At 45.8% G+C, this 18517-nt stretch overlaps 1 protein-coding gene across 1 annotated transcript; it reads right to left on the bottom strand.

Moving 5' to 3' along the window:
• Nucleotides 1-580: 580 nt before the first annotated feature.
• Nucleotides 581-13698, bottom strand: dkk2 (dickkopf WNT signaling pathway inhibitor 2). Its single transcript, XM_056585960.1, has 4 exons — nt 13109-13698; nt 3488-3638; nt 2815-2970; nt 581-831 (listed from the first exon to the last, which is right to left on the bottom strand). Exons 1-4 carry the CDS (start codon nt 13322-13324, stop codon nt 581-583), a joined length of 774 nt encoding a protein of 257 aa, XP_056441935.1. The 5' UTR covers nt 13325-13698.
• Between the last annotated feature and the right edge of the window lie 4819 nt (nt 13699-18517).

The raw sequence follows: 18517 nt of genomic DNA, 5'->3' as shown, positions 1-18517 counted from the left end.
GATGCTGTCGAGCAACTCGGAGCGCGATAAAGAGTGTTTGTCTGTGTGTGTGTGTGTGTGTGTGTGTGTGTGTGTGTGTGTGTGTGTGTGTGTGTGTGTGTGTGTGTGTGTGTGTGTGTGTGTGTGTGTGTGTGTGTGTGTGTGTGTGTATGTATGTGAGCATGTGTGATAGAGTATGATGTCTGCGAAATGAGGTTGCCCGATGCAAACCATACATCGCACACACACTTCACCTGTGGAGGAACATTCCTGGCCCACAAGGAGAAGGAGACAAGAAGACTTCTGTTTTAAATTGTCTCTAGTCTCTTTGTTCTCCTCTTCTCTTTCTTCTCTTCTTTTCTTTCTTTCCCCCCCCCCCCCTCACGCAAAAAAAAGAACCGACACATAGCAGGAGAACTTCCTCCAACGCCCGGGGGCAGATGGAGAGGAAGGAGGAGGAGGAGAATGAGGAGGAGGAGGAGGAGGAGGACGAGGACGAGAACGCCGGATATAACCTTCACCTCCATCCCCACCTCCTTCCCCTTCGCCACCCCTTGCTCCTCACTCCTCACTCCCCCCTCTCTCCCCCCTCCCTCCTTCTTCAGACCTTCTGGCACATGTGCAGGCGGGACTTGGAGGAGGACGTGGCGTCCCTCCACACCTTGCAGGAGAGTCCCTTGGCGCAGTCGCAGCGCTGGAAGATCTCCAGGCCGTGGGAGCCCTTCTTGCGGAGCTTGGTGCACACCTCGCCCTGCCGCAGCACAGGCTTGCAGATCTTGGTCCAGAAGTGGCGTGCGCAGCAGAAGCCCTCGGAGCAGTCGGCCGAGCGCAGGCAGGGGTCGCCCTCGTGGCCTGGTGGGGAGAGATAGATCCATATGAATACACGTGTTCTATGTGTACTGGATTATACGTGTATGTTATATGTATGTGTGAATGAATGGATTGCATGGTCGCAATGTGAATATCTGAATGACCTTAGGTGAGTGGAATCAGCCACCCGCTCGGTTATTTGGAATTTAATGCTTTAGCGATGGCTTTTGATTCTGGTGAATATAGTATAAGTATATTTTGGAAAATCTGTGTGACAGAGGATTTCATTTATTCATTCATTTATTTTCAAGAACTCACAAGAACAGAGTGAGTCATGAGAGCTAATGGAACGCAGAGTTCAATACAAAGATAAACCGTTTCAGTTCAACTCAAAGGCACAGTGAGCCACAATGATAATAATTATGAATCATGTTGCCATTGCAAACAAACACAGGCAACCTTTTACTCATGTTGAACCCTGACCGTTTGATGGTGTAATTGTGAAGAGCAGCAGCACAGGTTTCTTATTGTCTTCGTTGTTTATTGTTGTTAGTTTAAGGGAACCCATATGCGGCTTTTGTAACCCAGTCATCCCACTTCCCACCAGATGTGTCAGAACAAGAGACAGTGCTGTTTCATCACACTTTCTAGGGCCTTATGCATGAGGCTCCACCGAAAAACACCAACCCACTGACGCATTTCCCTGTCGGTGTGCTTCTCCATTTCCTCCTCATATTCTGGTTGCACGCTTTAGTCACTGCTGTGTTTGTCTTTCGTCTGTTTTTTTTGCCCTGGGGTCAATTTTTACCCCTCAGCAACTGATATTATGGAATATGCAGGGATCTATCATCACACCTAACCATTATAAACAGACAGATGACAATGGGACAGTAAGAACATTATTAATGCTTACAACTTGGCACCACTGGCAAACCACTGACTTCAGTGATGCTCTCCTTCTGAGGCCCTAACAGTGTACTTACTACGGAGCCATTTTAGAGCCTGAAATGAGCTCTGGTTAGACCCCTACGTTTACATGAGTCAGGTGAAACCAGAGCCGGGGCGGTGGGGGGTGGGGGGGGGGGGATATTATCACGCCTTTCCCATGCCAAACCCACATTCTGTGGCTTCTCTCACAGTGCCCCTGTCAACCAGGGTGTGTGTATGTGTGTGTGTGTGTCAGTTAGCAAGCATGTCTGATCTGTGTGTGTTTTTGAGTGTGTTTATTAGTGTGCATGTATTCACTTCTGCGTGCGCGTGTGTTTGTGTTTGTGTGCGTGCATGCACATATGCGTACGCTTGTTATTGTGTGTGTGTGTGTGTGTGTGTGTGTGTGTGTGTGTGTGTGTGTGTGTGTGTGTGGGGGGGGGGGGTGCATATGTGCCCCTGTCTGTCTGTGTGTGCTAGTGTTGCACGTAGTAGTAGTAGGTGCCTCAATTACAGCAGTGTTACTGTGGTTTCTCCCACAGGGCCCATACAGGGCTGTGGGTTTTCGGGGGGGGGGGGGCCTTGTGGGGGCCGTTGCAGAGGAGTAATTACGCCAAAAGAGTGAGCAGACCTGGCGTCCTCGGGAGGCTTTGTGGGGACACTCGGATGGCTGAATGCATTTACATTCTGTTAGCCGCTGTCAGCGGCTAACAGAATGTAAATGCATTCAGCCACTCGGAGAGACCGCAGTCGCACCGCGGAAGGAATGAGGGAGAAGAGACGAGAACAGCGCTGGCGTGTGTGCGTGTTTGTGTTTTGAGGGACATTTCGCTCTCTCTCTCTCTCTCTCTCTTTCTCTCTCTCGCTCTTGCTGTCGCTCTGCAGCGGGCGCACACATGTGTGTTTGTGTGTGTTATCTGTGTGTGTGTGTGTGTGTGTGTGTGTGTGTGTGTGTGTGTGTGTGTGTGTGTGTGTGTGTGTGTGTGTGTGTGTGTGTGTGTGTGTGTGTGTGTGTGTGTATGTCTGTGTGTGTCTGTCGGTGTACGTGTGTGAGTGTGCGTGTGTGTACAAGGCGTCCTATAAGCAGATGCGCGTTACCTTTGAGGGAATGCTTGGGCTGCGTCTTCCCGTTCGTCTTCCCGTTCGTCTTCCCGTTCCTCCTCCAGCCGTGCTCCTTGGTGGAGAGCTTATTGTGGTCGCCCAGGGGCGAGATGTGCTGGGACAGCACGCTCTCCGAGACGGGGACGCAGATGTCTGTGGGACGGGAGAAGAAGTTAGAGAACGATAACCTTTTATCAGGGTTTTACATCCCTTGTTCCAGCCCTTCGGAGCCCCGTAGTTACTCGTGTTCATCTCCCGTACCGATGGAATTGTTTGTATTGGTGGCGGTTATTCATGAGGCATTGTTTGAATCATTTTTTGACAGATATTTCTCGATATTGTCACATTTTTGCGTAATTGTTTTGACATGTACTGCCTCAATGTACAATAAAGATAAATTAAGTAATGGCAGATAAACGCCTGGGCTACATGTGTGTACTTCCAGCGGAACTTAAATCCTGATGGATTTATAGCTTGTCCCACTGAATATAAAACATTTTCAAGCTGTCGACTCCTGATTTATGTCGTAGTATCATAGCATCCTGCCAAAATCCCTGCCATTTTGTTTTTATAACTTTTACCACGCATACACACTAAAACCGCATTTGTGTATGTGTCCCCATGGACTATAGTCCAACTTGAAGGCAAAGTTGTCTAAAGTTCTGCTTACAGCTGCTGCAGCGGTTTCCGGGGCAACACATGGCGTCTCTATGGCAACGCTTTTTCCTCCTGCGGCAGGTGAGGCATCTGGAGGGGGCCTGCTGGGGGCTTTGGCAGTAGCTGCCCAGGCTGCACTCCTTGTCACTGCTGCACGGATACGCCTGAACGGGTAGAAGATAGAAATACATCACATAGACTGCTACACTGATACACCTAAACGGGTAGAAGATAGAAATACATCACATAGACTGCTACACTGATACGCCTGAAAGGGTAGAAGATAGAAATACATCACATAGACTGCTACACTGATACGCCTGAACGGGTAGAAGATAGAAATACATCACATAGACTGCTACACTGATACACCTGAACGGGTAGAAGATAGAAATACATCACGTAGACTGCTACACTGATACGCCTGAACGGGCAGAAGATAGAAATACATCACGTAGACTGCTACACTGATACGCCTGAACGGGTAGAAGATAGAAATACATCACGTATACTGCTACACTGATACATTTGAACGGGTGGAAATAGTACTATGTCACGTATACTGCTACACTGATACATTTGAACGGGTGGAAATAGTACTATGTCACGTATACTGCTACACATTTGGACAAGTGGGCACATCACATATACTATAACTGCATCACATATAACGATACATGGATACACCTAAAAAGGTAGGCCTACAACAAATATTCTACGACAGGGATATACTTTCACAGGTAGAACTACATCACAGTTAAAGTACTGATCTCAGTAATATATTGGATAGAGAGAGAGAGCGAGAGCGAGAGCGAGAGCGAGAGCGAGAGAGAGAGAGAGAGAGATAGAGAGAGATAGAGAGAGAGAGAGAGAGAGAGAGAGAGAGAGAGAGAGAGAGAGAGAGAGAGAGAGAGAGAGAGAGAGAGAGAGAGAGAGAGAGAGAAAGGAGGACATGGAGAAGAGAAATAGGAAGATGGAGAAGAGAAAGAGACACAGCAAGAGGCAGAGAGAGAGAGAGAGAGAGAGAGAGAGAGAGAGAGAGAGAGAGAGAGAGAGGGAGGCAGAGGGAGAGATAGAGAGAAACATTCTTCTGGTAGCCCCTTTGTTTTAGTATTTAACGTTAATGTGTGTCCCCCTTCACAAATAGTGGCCCCTGGGGGCCGGTAAGACCCCCCCCCCCCAGAACACTTAAGGAGGGTGTACCCTTCAGAGGGCAGGGGCTTGATCCCAGAGGGCTAGATCCCCTTTAACAACCTGGAGAAGTGGTGGTAGTCTGGTTCAGTTTTAGTTTTAGTCGCCTCTCCCCTCACTCTCTCCTCCCTCATCTGCTTCTTTATGGTTTCTTATGAAGAGTTCAAATGAAATGAAGAGCAAAGCAAAACAGGCTGTGGAGGTCAAACGTGTCTTTCGCATTGTTATGGATGTTAAGAGACAAAACGGCTCTCAGACTCCAGACAATAGAGCGCACAGAGCCTTTGTGGTATCGCGGTAATGTGAGGAAATCCCTGTGAGGTTCTCTCATGCTCCAGGAGATTGAGTATTGCTTGTTATTAGGGTAACCAGCTGTGTTGGTATTGTTATTGTTACAGGGATGAAAAAGTAATCGTTTCGTTTTGCATCTCTGCAGACTCAAATCTCCAATAAACACCACATTACGATAATCAAACATTTGGGTTGTGGTCCCGTTTCTCAGGAGGTTCCTGTAGGGACACAATGTGCGCAATGGCCAATAAAATAAGAAAATCCATATGCACAAAGAGCTTTAAGGACTGCACGACACAAATAAATAAACAGAATATGACCACAATTATGCTGATGGTAATCAGTGAAGCCTCGATGAACAAAGTCCCCAACAAATGACTGACTTTCAACACTTCAATCCAAATTCGAAATTAAAAGCATCTAAAATGAAGCATTTCAAAACAAAAGTCCCTCCTCGGAATGGTCTAGCATCATGCGGATTTCCAATGAGCACAGGCCAGAGGGGATTGAGTCTTCCATGGCTCTCGAGGGGGGTTGTAGTTGAAACAAGCAGACGTTTAGTCGTCTAGTCTCGCACAGAAACATCACCCGACCCCAGTCTGGAGACGTTAGGACAGGAGGATAAAGGCTTATGACTCCATATACGTGAATCCCTCTGATGCGGACTGACACCAGAATAACAACACACCATCTACTGCGCCCGCCGCCACCGCTACCTTTCTACTTGGTTTGTGTTCTCGTCAATGCAATGCATTGAAGTGGCTTACAGCCGTCGGACAGGGCAGGGTCCCTAGAGGAGGAAAGGCAGAATAAACAGGAGAAGAAGAAAAGGAGGATGAAGAAGAAAAATAATGAGAAGAAGAGGAAGAAGAATAAGAAGAAGAAGAAGAAGAAGAAGAAGAAGAAGAAGAAGAAGAAGAAGAAGAAGAAGAAGAAGAAGAAGAAGAAGAAGAAGAAGAAGAAGAGCAAGAACAAGAGGACCGAGACGAAGAAGAATACTAAGAAGATGGACGAAAAAGACAAAGTGGTAGAAGAAGTAGAACAAGAAGAACAACAACAGCAACAACAACAAAAAGATGAAGAACAAGAAGATGAAGAACAAAAAGAAGATGGAGAAGATGGAGAAGAAGAAGAAGAAGAAGAAGAAGAAGAAGAAGAAGAAGAAGAAGAAGAAGAAGAAGAAGAAGAAGAAGAAGAAGAAGAAAGTGAAGAAGAAGGAGAAAGCTAAGAAGAAGGAGAAATGCAAGGAGAAGACACAGAGAGAGGAAGAAGCTGTTTTTCTCGGGGGCAGAACATCACAATCCATAACAACCTCCATGGATGTTGGATGTACAATCAACAGGGAGAAGACTACACCATCAAAAACAGGCAGCTTTCTAGAGTTTAAATCTGGCCCGCATGTTCAAATCAGTCATTGCAAGCAGAAAAAACAAGTTAAAAAAATTGTCAATATCTGCAGAAGGAACCAGCTTGTTATTCAATATGCTTCTTCTTCTCCTCCAGTTGGAGGGAAGGTCCGCCGGGTGAGCGGGCGATCGGCAGCTCTCATTGGCTGTGTCCCGGTGATGAAAGGAAGATGAAAGGATGAGAGGAATGAGCAGTGTTGGACGCTCGTCCTTCGAGCCGCTGGATCCTGGTAATGCACATGGTTTATCTATTGATTGAAGTAATCCAACCTTTCTTTCATTTTGCGGCACAAAAGGAAACCGATCTTGATTCTCTGATCATGCAGAAAGATCTTCCCTCCGTCTATAATTGAACGCTGTTGGGTATGAGTTTGATTAGGGTCCCTAGGCTGCAAACATGGCCTGTTTTACACAACAAGTGCTTATTTAATTGACATCGGGGCACACGTTGTTTTGTCTTTCTGCTAGCTCAAATTACTTTTTTAAGTTTAAACACATCTGGCATAACTGGATCACAGAACTATGCTCCCCGGTGCACGTGTGTGTGTGTGTGTGTGTGTGTGTGTGCGTGTGTGGGTGTGGGTGGGTGTGTGTGTGTGTCTGCGTGTGTTTACGACAAGAACCACCCTTTGAAACCAACTACCCGTTCCCACAAAAATACCATCACGTTTGATAATCTCCCCTTATCTCGCCTTGTTTTTAACACGCCTCATTCCCAACCTCTAAAGCACCTGGGGGATTTATTTCCGACCCGTCTCCCCCTTCCTCCCCATACCTCCCCCCAGTCTCCCCACCTTCCGCCACCTCCTTCCCCCCCCCCCCCCCCCCCCCCCGCTGTCGCCCGCTCTCCCCTTACCGCCCCCGACTCTCCTTCATATCTCCTACCAGTACCACCCCCCCGTCTCCCAGTCTCGCCCTACAGTCTGCACCAGAATCGCTCGCCGCTGTCACATCTCTCAGTCGCTCCCTTATTTCCTGTCCCTGGACGCCCTCCTCTCTGACACGCACACATGAAAGCCCCGACCTGCACGCTCCTGGGGGAGGAAGAGGGCTGTGTGTGTGTCTGTGTGTGTGACGTGTGTGTGTCTGCGTGTTTGTGTTTGTGTGTGTGTGTGTGTGTGTGTGTGTGTGTGTGTGTGTGTGTGTGTGTGTGTGTGTGTTCGATTATGTGTGTGTGTATGTTTGTATTTGATTATGTGTGTGTGTGTGTGTGTGTGTGTGTGTGTGTGTGTGTGTGTGTGTGTGTGTGTGTGTGTGTGTGTGTGTGTGTGTGTGTGTGTGTCGTGTGTGTGTCTGTGTGTTTGTGTTTGTGTGTGTGTGTGTTTGTGTGTGCCTGTGTGTGTTCGATTTTGTGTGTGTGTATGTTTGTATTTGTGTGTGCATTTGATTATGTGTGCGTGTGTATGTGCATGTGTGTGTCTGCGTGTTTGTGTGTGTATGTGCATGTGTGTTTCTGCGTGTTTGTGTGTGTGTGTGTGTGTGTGTGTGTGTGTGTGTGTGTGTGTGTGTGTGTGTGTGTGTGTGTGTGTGTGTGTGTGTGTGTGTGTGTGTGTGTGTGCGTGTGTGTGTGTTTGAGTGTGCAGGTCTGCTCTAATGGCCTCTTCCTGCCATTCCTGGCGAGGAGATAAGGGAGGTGACGACCATGAGGTGATGATGACGAAGATGGGCAGAGAGCAGGAAGGGGGTAGGCGCCGAGGGAGAAGATGGCGGCCTGGCGCACACGCCTTGGGACGCCACACTGGCGAGCCGCCACAATGGCTTTGAAGAGAGAGAGAGAGACGGTGGCACCGTGTGGGAGAGAAACAATCAACGAGAGAAAGGGGAGGATGTTGAGCCCGTCCAAACCCTGCTCTGAGCATTCTCCTTGTTTGATCAAGTTCCTTCTGGATCGTTCCTGGAACACAACATGATGACAGAGCTCTGCTTCAACGCTCACCCTGTTGTTCAACGTGTAAGTCACGTGGGTAACTTAATATATGTGCACAAAACAACACGTTCCATATTCTACAAACTCATCAACGTGTAATAAAATGTATCCGTTCTCACTGCCTGACAAATCGAATCGAAATATTTGTACAGACTAACATACTTGAGCATGTATGTCTGCACAAACACGAATGTCTGAGTAGACCCACACACACACAAAAACAAACACACAAACACAAACGGCAATCACAGACACATACGCCTGGTTTCAAACACACATTCATACCCAATATGGTTATTGATCTCTTAAGATTAAACCTTAACTCTGGGTTGCGGCTGGTAACCTGAGGATTCAAATTAATGTCTGCAGCCTTTAGGAGACAAATAACGCTGTCACTACACAAACTTGGTATACCCCCTGAAAGCACTGACAAGCCTGGCTGTATCGGATGACATGGGATAGCGAGTATGCTAACAACACATCTCTACAAACACGGCGTCGCCATCTTTCATCACTCACCACACATGTGGTTTTGTGTTAGTTCAACAAAGTCTCCGGAATCAAGGACTCTCTTCAGTTGACGTAGTGAGATGCTCTTAATTGACCACAAAAAGGACCTTTTCCTCGTACGCGCGCACACACACACACACACACACACACACACACACACACACACACACACACACACACACACACACACACACACACACACACACACACACACACACACACACATATAGCAGGGTTGTATTCTTTTGCACATGGCTATACACTGTGACTCAAACAACACCAAGAGAGTCCTACTTCATTCTACGACTTGTTAAAGGAGACCCACAGGCCTCTCTCTCTCTCTCTCTCTCTCTCTCTCTCTCTCTCTCTCTCTCTCTCTCTCTCTCTCTCTCTCTCTCTCTCTCTCTCTCTCTCTCTCTCTCTCTCTCTCTCACTCAACACTCTCTGTCTCTGCTCTCTCATTAACGGCTCGTACCACATTGTAAACACCAAAAACGGGGGTGCGACCCTGGATCCACAGCTCGCAAGAAGACTATCAGGGGCCCCTCTCGTGGCTCCAGTGAGGGGGCCCCCTCCTCATGACAGTGGCCCCAAGGGAGCTCCAAACCGACTAGAGGTGCCACACAAGCGAGACTCCCTGTCACCCCCCTCCTCCCCGACACCAACCCCGCCCCCCTTAGCGCGTACAGGCCGCCACACCCCCTTCCGGCCCCTTGCTGCTGGGCCCCCGCCGGGCCCCTCTCAGCTCGTTAGCAACAGTAAACAGTCAATTAAGGTGGCAGACGCGGCCGCGAGACGGCAGCCAGGGGTCGGCGAGCGAGAAGAAGGAGTTGGCACCGTTTTAATAGGCAGGAGACCTCTGGGAGATGCTTGTTAAAACCATATCGGCGTTGGGGATAAAATAAGAGTGAGAGAGAGAATAGAAAAGGGAAAGAAAGGCGGCTAGCGGCCGGCTGCTGCTGTTTAGCAGAACGCCAGCCACGCTGCCACCACCAGCCCCTTGTGGTATCAGAGGTTTGCGTCGCGGCAAACGCTAGCTGCCTCTTTCTATCCATTTTTCTTAGCTGTTTTATTTTTTTATATGTCCAAGAACCCGATTGCCCACCCAGGAGTGTTGGCGTACGCGCCATGTAGCGCTCCTGTTTCTACGTCGGTGGGTGGTTTTATTTTTCCGTGAAATAGATTTGACTTTCATTGGTGTGACGCAAACGTACAACCGGGCGGACGGGTGTGCCAGCACTCGGAGGCTGACGGCGTCTGAACGAATCGAAGGTGAGAGCGTGGAGTGAGCAGACGTTGGTTTGGGTAATGACAACGTACGGTGAGCAACAACAGCCACCAGGAAATAACAATGCGTATATAAGGCCGCCTGGTGTTTTAGTCCATTTCGAAAACAGCTCTCAAACAGACACACCGAAAACGGATGGTTTCTGTCTTCCAACAGCAGCGGCAGCTTCCCGCTGCCTGTCTGGACTCTGTCTCTTCTTAAGAAGCCATTGGGGGATTTCATTTCATGGGTACTTGTGTTGGAAGCATACCGCTACCCCACCGACCCCCCACCCCCCCCGCCCCTTCTAACTCCGGCTGGAGTTATCAGATGAAATCAGAAGTCGCAGAGCCTATTTCTAGTGTCGCGCCAAGAAGTGAATCCCCAGCAATATGAGGGAGGAAAGAGAAGAGGATCATGTTGACTATAAAACAGGATTTTCTGCTATAGCGGATGTTCAGGCAGCTGAAGTCCAGCATCCAAATGCGCACCTTGCCATCAAACCTCGATGCGGAATCTAAGCTGGGAATCCTTTTTATTTCCAATGAAGCCGAAAAAAAATACTACTATGATGTTACTATAGTCTGACCATACATCGACAACACAAGGCGCACTCATTTCCCAGCCACTCACAGACACAGTGTCTGCTACCCAATGACCTTCCCCGACACATATCACATACACACTCATACCTCAGCCTTTCACAGACAACACTGAACCTCAGAAACACAGGGCAACACTCAATCTTTTCAGACTCCTTTTTTAACAATCGAGGAACACATTCCGGCACCACTCTGTTACCGCACACAGAGTGCATTTTTCACTTCATCTTGTGTACCGACCCCGGCAGTAATATCATTCTTGAGCCGTTACAAATCAGTGCCACACGTTGCCAATTATATCCCGCAGACGAGCGCAGAGCTGTTATCTTTGATTTATTCCACTCGTAAACAGCCGCTAAGTGCTGAAATAAAGGTCGCAGGAGTGGTGCGCCGCCAGACTCAGGCCACAGCTCTGGCCAAGGTAGAGTTGTGGCCCATACTTTTATAGCTCTGGAAAAGTATTCTGGCAGCCAAAGCACAGACACAAACACACTCACGAACACACACACACACACACACACACACACACACACACACACACACACACACACACACACACACACACACACACACACACACACACACACACACACACACATCCATGTGTGCGCTCGCCCACACAAAAACACACACACACACACACACATATGTGAGAGCAAACACACGTACGCACGCACGCAAGCACGCATGCACACACACACACACACACACACACACACACACACACACACACACACACACACACACACACACACACACACACACACACACACACACACACACACACAAACACACACACACACCACAGTAGGCTAACATTCTTATAATATAATCTATTCCCAATCTTCTTTTACACACACCATTTCACAAGTAAAAGTGCTAATGATGAAATGCATAATGACATTTAAGGATAGTGGCTGTGGGGTGGTCTCACAACGCACACGTTATAGCCCCCTGGGTCACGTTCCCAAAGCACTCAAGATGAATGCAAAGGCAAGGAGAGACGTTTAGATAGAACAGCGCCATGCTGGCTTGCTTTGGGCTTGGACTGATTCCAGACTTCACTCAGAGGAGTAAAGAAAAGAGGCTTTTCCATAATTCAGTCTGTCTGAGCAGGATATCACACACACAATCACACACACACACACAGACACACACACACACACAGACACACACACACACACACACACACACACACATCACTGATGTCCACCACGATTGTTGCTAGCCACACTAGAGAGATAGCTGCCCAGCGGTTATATTGGCACACACTTTATCGCCAAAGCCTGAGACAAGAAAAAAGCCTGCAGTTAAATGACATTTGAAACTTTTGATTATAAGGCCGCAGAAATGTATGTTGTTTGAAAGATAAGGACATGCTAATTAAACAGTGTGGTGGCATTGCTTGAAAATTATAAGAGACACAAAACGTGGCAGTGCCATCTACTGTCGATCGAAGAGGATCCAATCAAAGAATGGGCGTTGATTTAACACCATCAGCTTAATCGATCAATAACTAAAATAGGCTACATATCAAATGTCTAGATTTATATCATAAATTGTCTGGTTGGATACATTGCATCATCTCTCCAGTCTAAAATTGGTATTTAAAAGTTACTTGACAGTTCAACAGAATATCAAGAATTAAACTTTTGAACAACCAAATGAATGTGCAATATTTTATACAGGCCTAAGGAATCTTAAGAAATGTTAAATGTGGAGGATATTTCGATAGGTCTTAAAATAATAAGCCCACTTGGAACGAGGTAGACCTACACCTACAATTGCCAGAATAATAGCATAATTTATGTTTTCAATTTTTTCCACAGCATTTTCGCGGCCGCCCTAATCGAACCAAGTGTTTAAACAGCATGGAAAGTGTTAGAGCGTCTATTAAGTGGCCGGTTTGAATCCTTGTTGCCCCTGAGCAAAGGCTCCTAATCCCACAAGCGTCTGTGCCACTTTAATACATCAAGAACCAGACAGAGAATTACCCGGAGTCTTAACGTTTTCTCACATTTCTGCTGCCATAACATGGTTTCTTGAAACCTCGGTCCCACACGTCGGGGCCGCGACGTCTGAGAGCTAATTAGGGCCCTGATTGATACCGTCCGACCCCTTAACGACTCACACGTGGGGAATAGTTATTCTCTGGATACATTATGCAGTTATACTTGGTCATACGGAATCGGGTAAGCCGCATTTAAAAAATGCTCCCCACATTTCAAAACGACACAAGCGATCCAGTAGGACGGAGTTCATCCGATTGAAGGCGTGATCTATTTATCATAACAAACAACTGTCATCCATATCCAATGCAGTGCACTAACAACATACCCTTACATTCAGAGAAATAAAACGCTGCTTAACCAGATATATTTGCGTGAAACGTCATAACAACACTACAAAAAGTTCTGACCCATTGCGCATGATAATGTACCTGTGTGAGGACGTTGTGCTTCTTGGGGACCCCTGCGCTGTGAAGGGTCCCGGTGTGGTTGGTCCCCGGCGTGGGGTGCGCCTCTTCCAACAACGCCGACCTGATGGAGTTTGCCTTGGAGCGCGCTTCTGGTCTCTGGGACGTCCCCGTCCGCACCGTGGCCACGAGGAGCGCCAGTACAAACCACCACCATCTACTCCGAGGGAAAGCGAGCATCCTTCAAAAAGACGTGGAGTGCCGAGAAGGTAGGAAAGGTTCAAGGAGCACACCTCAGCGCTCACTTTACGAGCACCGACGATCTCGGAGCGGTGCGCGTTCTCGCAGCGTCCATGCGTAAAAGTTTACCGGTTGGCTGAAAAGTTTTTCAACTTCGATGGTTTTGGTAAATCAATTAAATAAACCCAAGATTGCCATGGATATAATAATATTTTTCTGAAAGTACCGTCGACGGTTAAGAAATTATCCTAGCTGTTTCTGTTGAAAAAAATATAAATTAAAGAAAAATAAATTGGATGATGGACTGACGGTTAGGATAGATTTTTGCAAAGTGGTTTCCAGCGGTCCGTATCTGGCCTAGGTGCTTGTGGTGATGGAGCTTGATACTTTGTGATGTCGGATACTTTCTTTTTATAGGATTCTAATGGCTTCGCTTCCTCCGCCCCCATTCACACTGACAAAGACTGAACCCGATCTGTGTGCTGCAGCGAGCACCGTGCAGCACACCGGCTCCAGGGGTCTGTGAGAGGGGGACTATAAACTATAAAGGTCTACACTGCGTGGATTAATTGGGAACTAAATTCGTTTTATATATAGAGATATTTTATTGTTTCGGATTTTTGGGGTATTTTTTCTTTTTCTTTTGGTGCTTGAGCAAGTAGTCACAGAGCGTTACCAACTACGCATGGTTTATTGACTGGTATTAACACAGAACGTGTTTTATAGAACCAAGGGCATATCAAATTAACAAAGGTAGATGGAGAAATTTGAGGGTGATTTGCATCCATGATCATATACATGGAATGGTTTGGTGAAACGATTATTAGGCTTCGAATTTTCAACCCAGTTAATTCCCAATAGATGGATGTCTAAACGGTGTTAACAGTGTTTTATCTTTAGTCTTAATCTGTTAACAGTTGTTATGCTCTGCATGAATGACACCCCCCATGCAGGATATGTTATGGGAGCACTTTTAGTTTGGAACCTTGGTCCTTCCTCTTCATCATGAAAAACAGTATTTATATTGTTTATTTCTATACAAACCCCGTTTAGAAGCTGTTTATACAGACAAGCCTGTACATGTAGACCTATTAAAAAAGGTACAACTAAACTGACTGTCATGTCTGTACAACTGAACAGATGTCTGTTTAGGCTATGGTAGCAACTAGTGTTGGCATAACTACACATCACTACAGTATATTTCAGCCACACATGAATGCATCGAGGAGTCATACGTTAATTCATAGTCAAAAATCGATTTTGCTTTAATGTAAGAACACTGAAGGTTATAGTGAGTGACATGTCAGATTTAAAACAAGGTCCTGTGATAAGCAGGCCAGCCCCATCACTTCTTAGAACACCCTTTCCCACAAGGTCGCTGTGACTCCCACCACCAAGCCATGTCTATTCAGGAAGAAAAGCTGGCCGGGCTAAAGGATGAAATCAATATAGCAGTCAGAGCTTTTGACCTCAAAAGCTATCCATCACAGGCTCCAATTCAAAGTGTCAAGATCCATTGTTGGAGACAATAGACGACTAACTAAACTGGGCAGCGAGAGGAAGTATTGGACTTGTTTGATGCCATTGTCCACGCCTAAAGGTGATACTATTTAGAGGTTGGATCACCGGGGGCTTGCACAATGATGTACCCACAACTGCACTCCCCCGATGATTGTCATCATCAGAAAGTTTGTTAGTTTCTTTAAAGCATATGCTAGGTGGTAGCATATGCTACGGGAAGAACTTCTGCTCTTCCGCTCTGAGATATAGATTTACAACAAGACAATGCCATTCACTTCAACGCAATACAAAAGGCTATACAACACAATACAATACTAGACAATACAATATGATACAATACGATACAATTCAATACAATACAATACTAGACATTATAATACAATACAATACAATACAATACAATACAATACAATACAATACAATATAATAATACTGGTGTTTTTCTGGTTGAAAAGTTAGCCAGTGTAATGATTAAACCACATTCTGCAGAAATCACGTGAAGTCAATATGATGGAGACTTAGATATATGAATCTTAATGAAGTAAAGGTTTCACACTCTTAGGATGGTCATAGACCTTTCCTCCTTAACCTCCCAGCCCTTGCTAGTCTTTTCTTGGGTCTTGACTTTATTTCCTCCCAAATGGTTTTCTCAGGGTGGTCCAGGTTTAAAAAAAACTCCAAAAGTCATGGAATCAGATGTAAGTCCTGGATTCCTTTCGAAACCATTGAATTCAATCAAAACACTCTTAAATCAGTTTTGTTCTATCCTTTGCGTGGATGGAAAAAAATACAAAGAATCCAGAAAAGGCATATTTAGATAATGAAGTGAAGGATGATTTAATGTTGAAAAAATCTCTGCCTAGTAAAATGTGGCCACTTACACTATTATTATTATTATTATTATTAACGACATTATAATGACGCATAAAGTTGAGTTATATCTTTCTTCGCTTGTCAATGTGCTTTTGCAAGTGATTGGGGCCAAGGGAACCATGTCAACTGAAATATGAATGACATTGTAAATATCATGTAAGCCAAACGGGAAGTGGAGGTAAAATAATGAATAAATCCATAATCCTTTAAGTCATTTCTTAAATTCCTTTGTGTGAGTAAACCTTTGCGGAGTCCCAATGTTTTGTATTTGTCCATCATGGATTATCCCAACCGATATATCACGTTGGCGGGCAACTGTGGTTTTGATCAAATGAGAGGATAATCGTATGCAGGAACCTTGTTGAAGGTCTCTGCGGGCTTCATTTGGTTTGGACAAAGGTAATGTTGGAAACGTTTTTTCCTATTTGGTGCCAGGGGTCCAAGAAAGGTTAGGACATTTAGACCCCTTGTTGTGAAACGGCAACAGTTTGTGCTGCGTTTATAAAGCCATTCTTATAAAAGAGATGGATGGAAAATGTGCGTTACTTCTCCAATCTGTTTTAAAATAGTGGTAGTTAAAGTCCTATCAAGGCAAATACCATTTTCTTCAGATTTAAGGGAAGATCAAACGACCTGGACATATTTTGTAACTGAACTATCATGTCAAATGTTTTCCATCAGGTCTCTCTCACTCTCCCGCTCTCCCTCTCTCTTCCATTTTTTCACACCATTTCCAAGTAAACCAAACATCTTTAGACAGATAATAAGGTTAACACGAATGCCTATGGCAAGTAAGAACCAATTTTAAATCACATGTGATATTTAGTAGTGGCACCGTGCCCTTCCACACATTACAGCCAGCACATCGTCTACAAACTACCTTAAGACATAAGACAAAGGGCATAGTAGAGACATAGTAAATCGCCTTTATTGTTATCATGACGTCCCCATAAATAATCCACAGTCAAAACAGGAGGAATTCTGGAGATCTTTTCTGGGCTAAGCGTGGAGGTATTACATAACGCAACCCAAAAATGTCCATACCTTGATCCATAGACATGAATTCCTATCAACGGAGCCCACGCTTCCAACATAAACATCAACTCCAGATTTGACCCCTAGACCAACACACACACACCGATACATCAATCCCCGCACCCCCAGGACTCCTGCTTTGATTCAGGGGGGTTAACAGTAGAACACAGGCTCGGTAATGGGGGTTACAGTATATGTGTTCAGTGTTAGGCCCCCATGGCTGATCTCCCAGCACGACGCCAATAAATCACCCAGGCGTGAAGCAGCCAAGCCCAGGGACAATGTCTGGTGTGTTCCAGTCTTTGATGTGTCATGTGGTGCGGTTCACACGCGTGTGGGCCGAGCTCCGACGCCGAAGAGCGATGCTTCCCTACACATGATCCACCGGGCCAGTTCACCTCTTCCCTGTGTAGTCCAGGGCCGCCTTCATCCGCCCGCAGCTCGGAGCCAGGAGCCGGCTCATCGGTCAGTCGGATGGCCTGCTGGGCCAGGATGAAGTATAGTTGGGCCGACAGGCAACAAAACCCCCTTTGGATTTCCACAAGAGTTACCATTTCATTCATTTAATCATCGTTGTCGGCTGTCGGGAACTTAATTGCCGACGACAGAGTGGCATTGCGGTCTGACCATACGCACACTACTCACAAACGCCATAGATGAGGAATGTTGATTTAGGGAATGTGTTCCATAAGAATGACTTAGTCATAATTATAGTAAGTCATTAGTATAAGTATAACTGATTCAGTTGGGAGTTCTTTAGTCATTATTCTAGTAACTCATTAGTATAAGTACAACTCATTCCATAAATAGGTCTTGGTCATTAGAATAGTAAGTCATTAGTATATGCACAACTCATTCATTAAGTAGTTATTGGACATTGGTACATAGTAAGGGTTAGGGTTAGGGTCATTAGTTATAACCAATTTATTAAGTAGGTATTGTTCATTAGTATAACAGGCATCAACAATACAGTCAAATAATTGACTGAAACAGCCAGAAGAAGTAATTTTTATAACTATCACTATTAATATATTATTTCATGGTATTCTCATTTTTAAATAAATTCATACATAAAAAAACATGCTTTGATGTAAAAACTTAACGTAATGGCTTGTTTGCATAGAAATGTACGACAAAGAAGTTCCTCAAAGCCACATGTCTCCGTCAGCAGACGTAGAGGTTTATTGTTACAACATTGCGTGGCTGTGTCCGATCTCCCCACGCGTCTCCCCTGCTCCGACGTGGATCATTAGCAGGACCACTTTAATCAAAACTCCACTACAGTTTCACAACTCCCAGCCCCATACAAAGAAGGCACATTCCCGGTCCAGGAAGTTAAGCCCCCTGTGTTTCTCAGGTTTTTTTCTTTCCTTTACAAAGAACGGAGCTGTAATGCTCTACTTAAACAGAAGATGTTGCTTTGGGAGATAATTGTTCCTATCCTCCGCTCCTTTCTCCAACAAGATGGATTAGGCCATTTCCGAAAGAGTGGGGACTTTGAGACGGAGCGGCAGGAATGCGCGCTGTTACTCCTTTTAAGTGACTCAGATTATTTAAATGATAACAGTGACCCTTGTTTTTTTTTTCGAATCGCTTACCACATGAAAGCGTTGCGCAAAGCTCTGGTAATCAAGGGCCCCCAGAAGGCCATCCACAGCTCTAAATCAAATGATGCCCGTCCCCCCCGTCCCACTCTCTCTATCCCTCTCTCTATCCCTCTCTCTCTCCCTCTCTCTCTCTCTCTCTCTCTCTCTCTCTCTCTCT

Source organism: Gadus chalcogrammus, chromosome 3, assembly GCF_026213295.1.
Source record: "Gadus chalcogrammus isolate NIFS_2021 chromosome 3, NIFS_Gcha_1.0, whole genome shotgun sequence".
NCBI lineage: Eukaryota > Metazoa > Chordata > Actinopteri > Gadiformes > Gadidae > Gadus > Gadus chalcogrammus.
Note: the sequence above shows the minus strand (reverse complement) of the source record. Positions and strands in the feature narration are given on the sequence as shown.

Excerpts from the sequence above, each read along its gene's own strand:
- dkk2 (XM_056585960.1), bottom strand. The coding sequence starts at position 13,324 with ATGCTCGCTTTCCCTCGGAGTAGATGGTGGTGGTTTGTACTGGCGCTC. Across the intron at positions 3,639-13,108 it reads AGCACAACGTCCTCACACAG|GCGTATCCGTGCAGCAGTGA; the intron begins GTACATTATCAT and ends CTACCCGTTCAG. Across the intron at positions 2,971-3,487 it reads CGGAAACCGCTGCAGCAGCT|ACATCTGCGTCCCCGTCTCG; the intron begins GTAAGCAGAACT and ends CCCGTCCCACAG.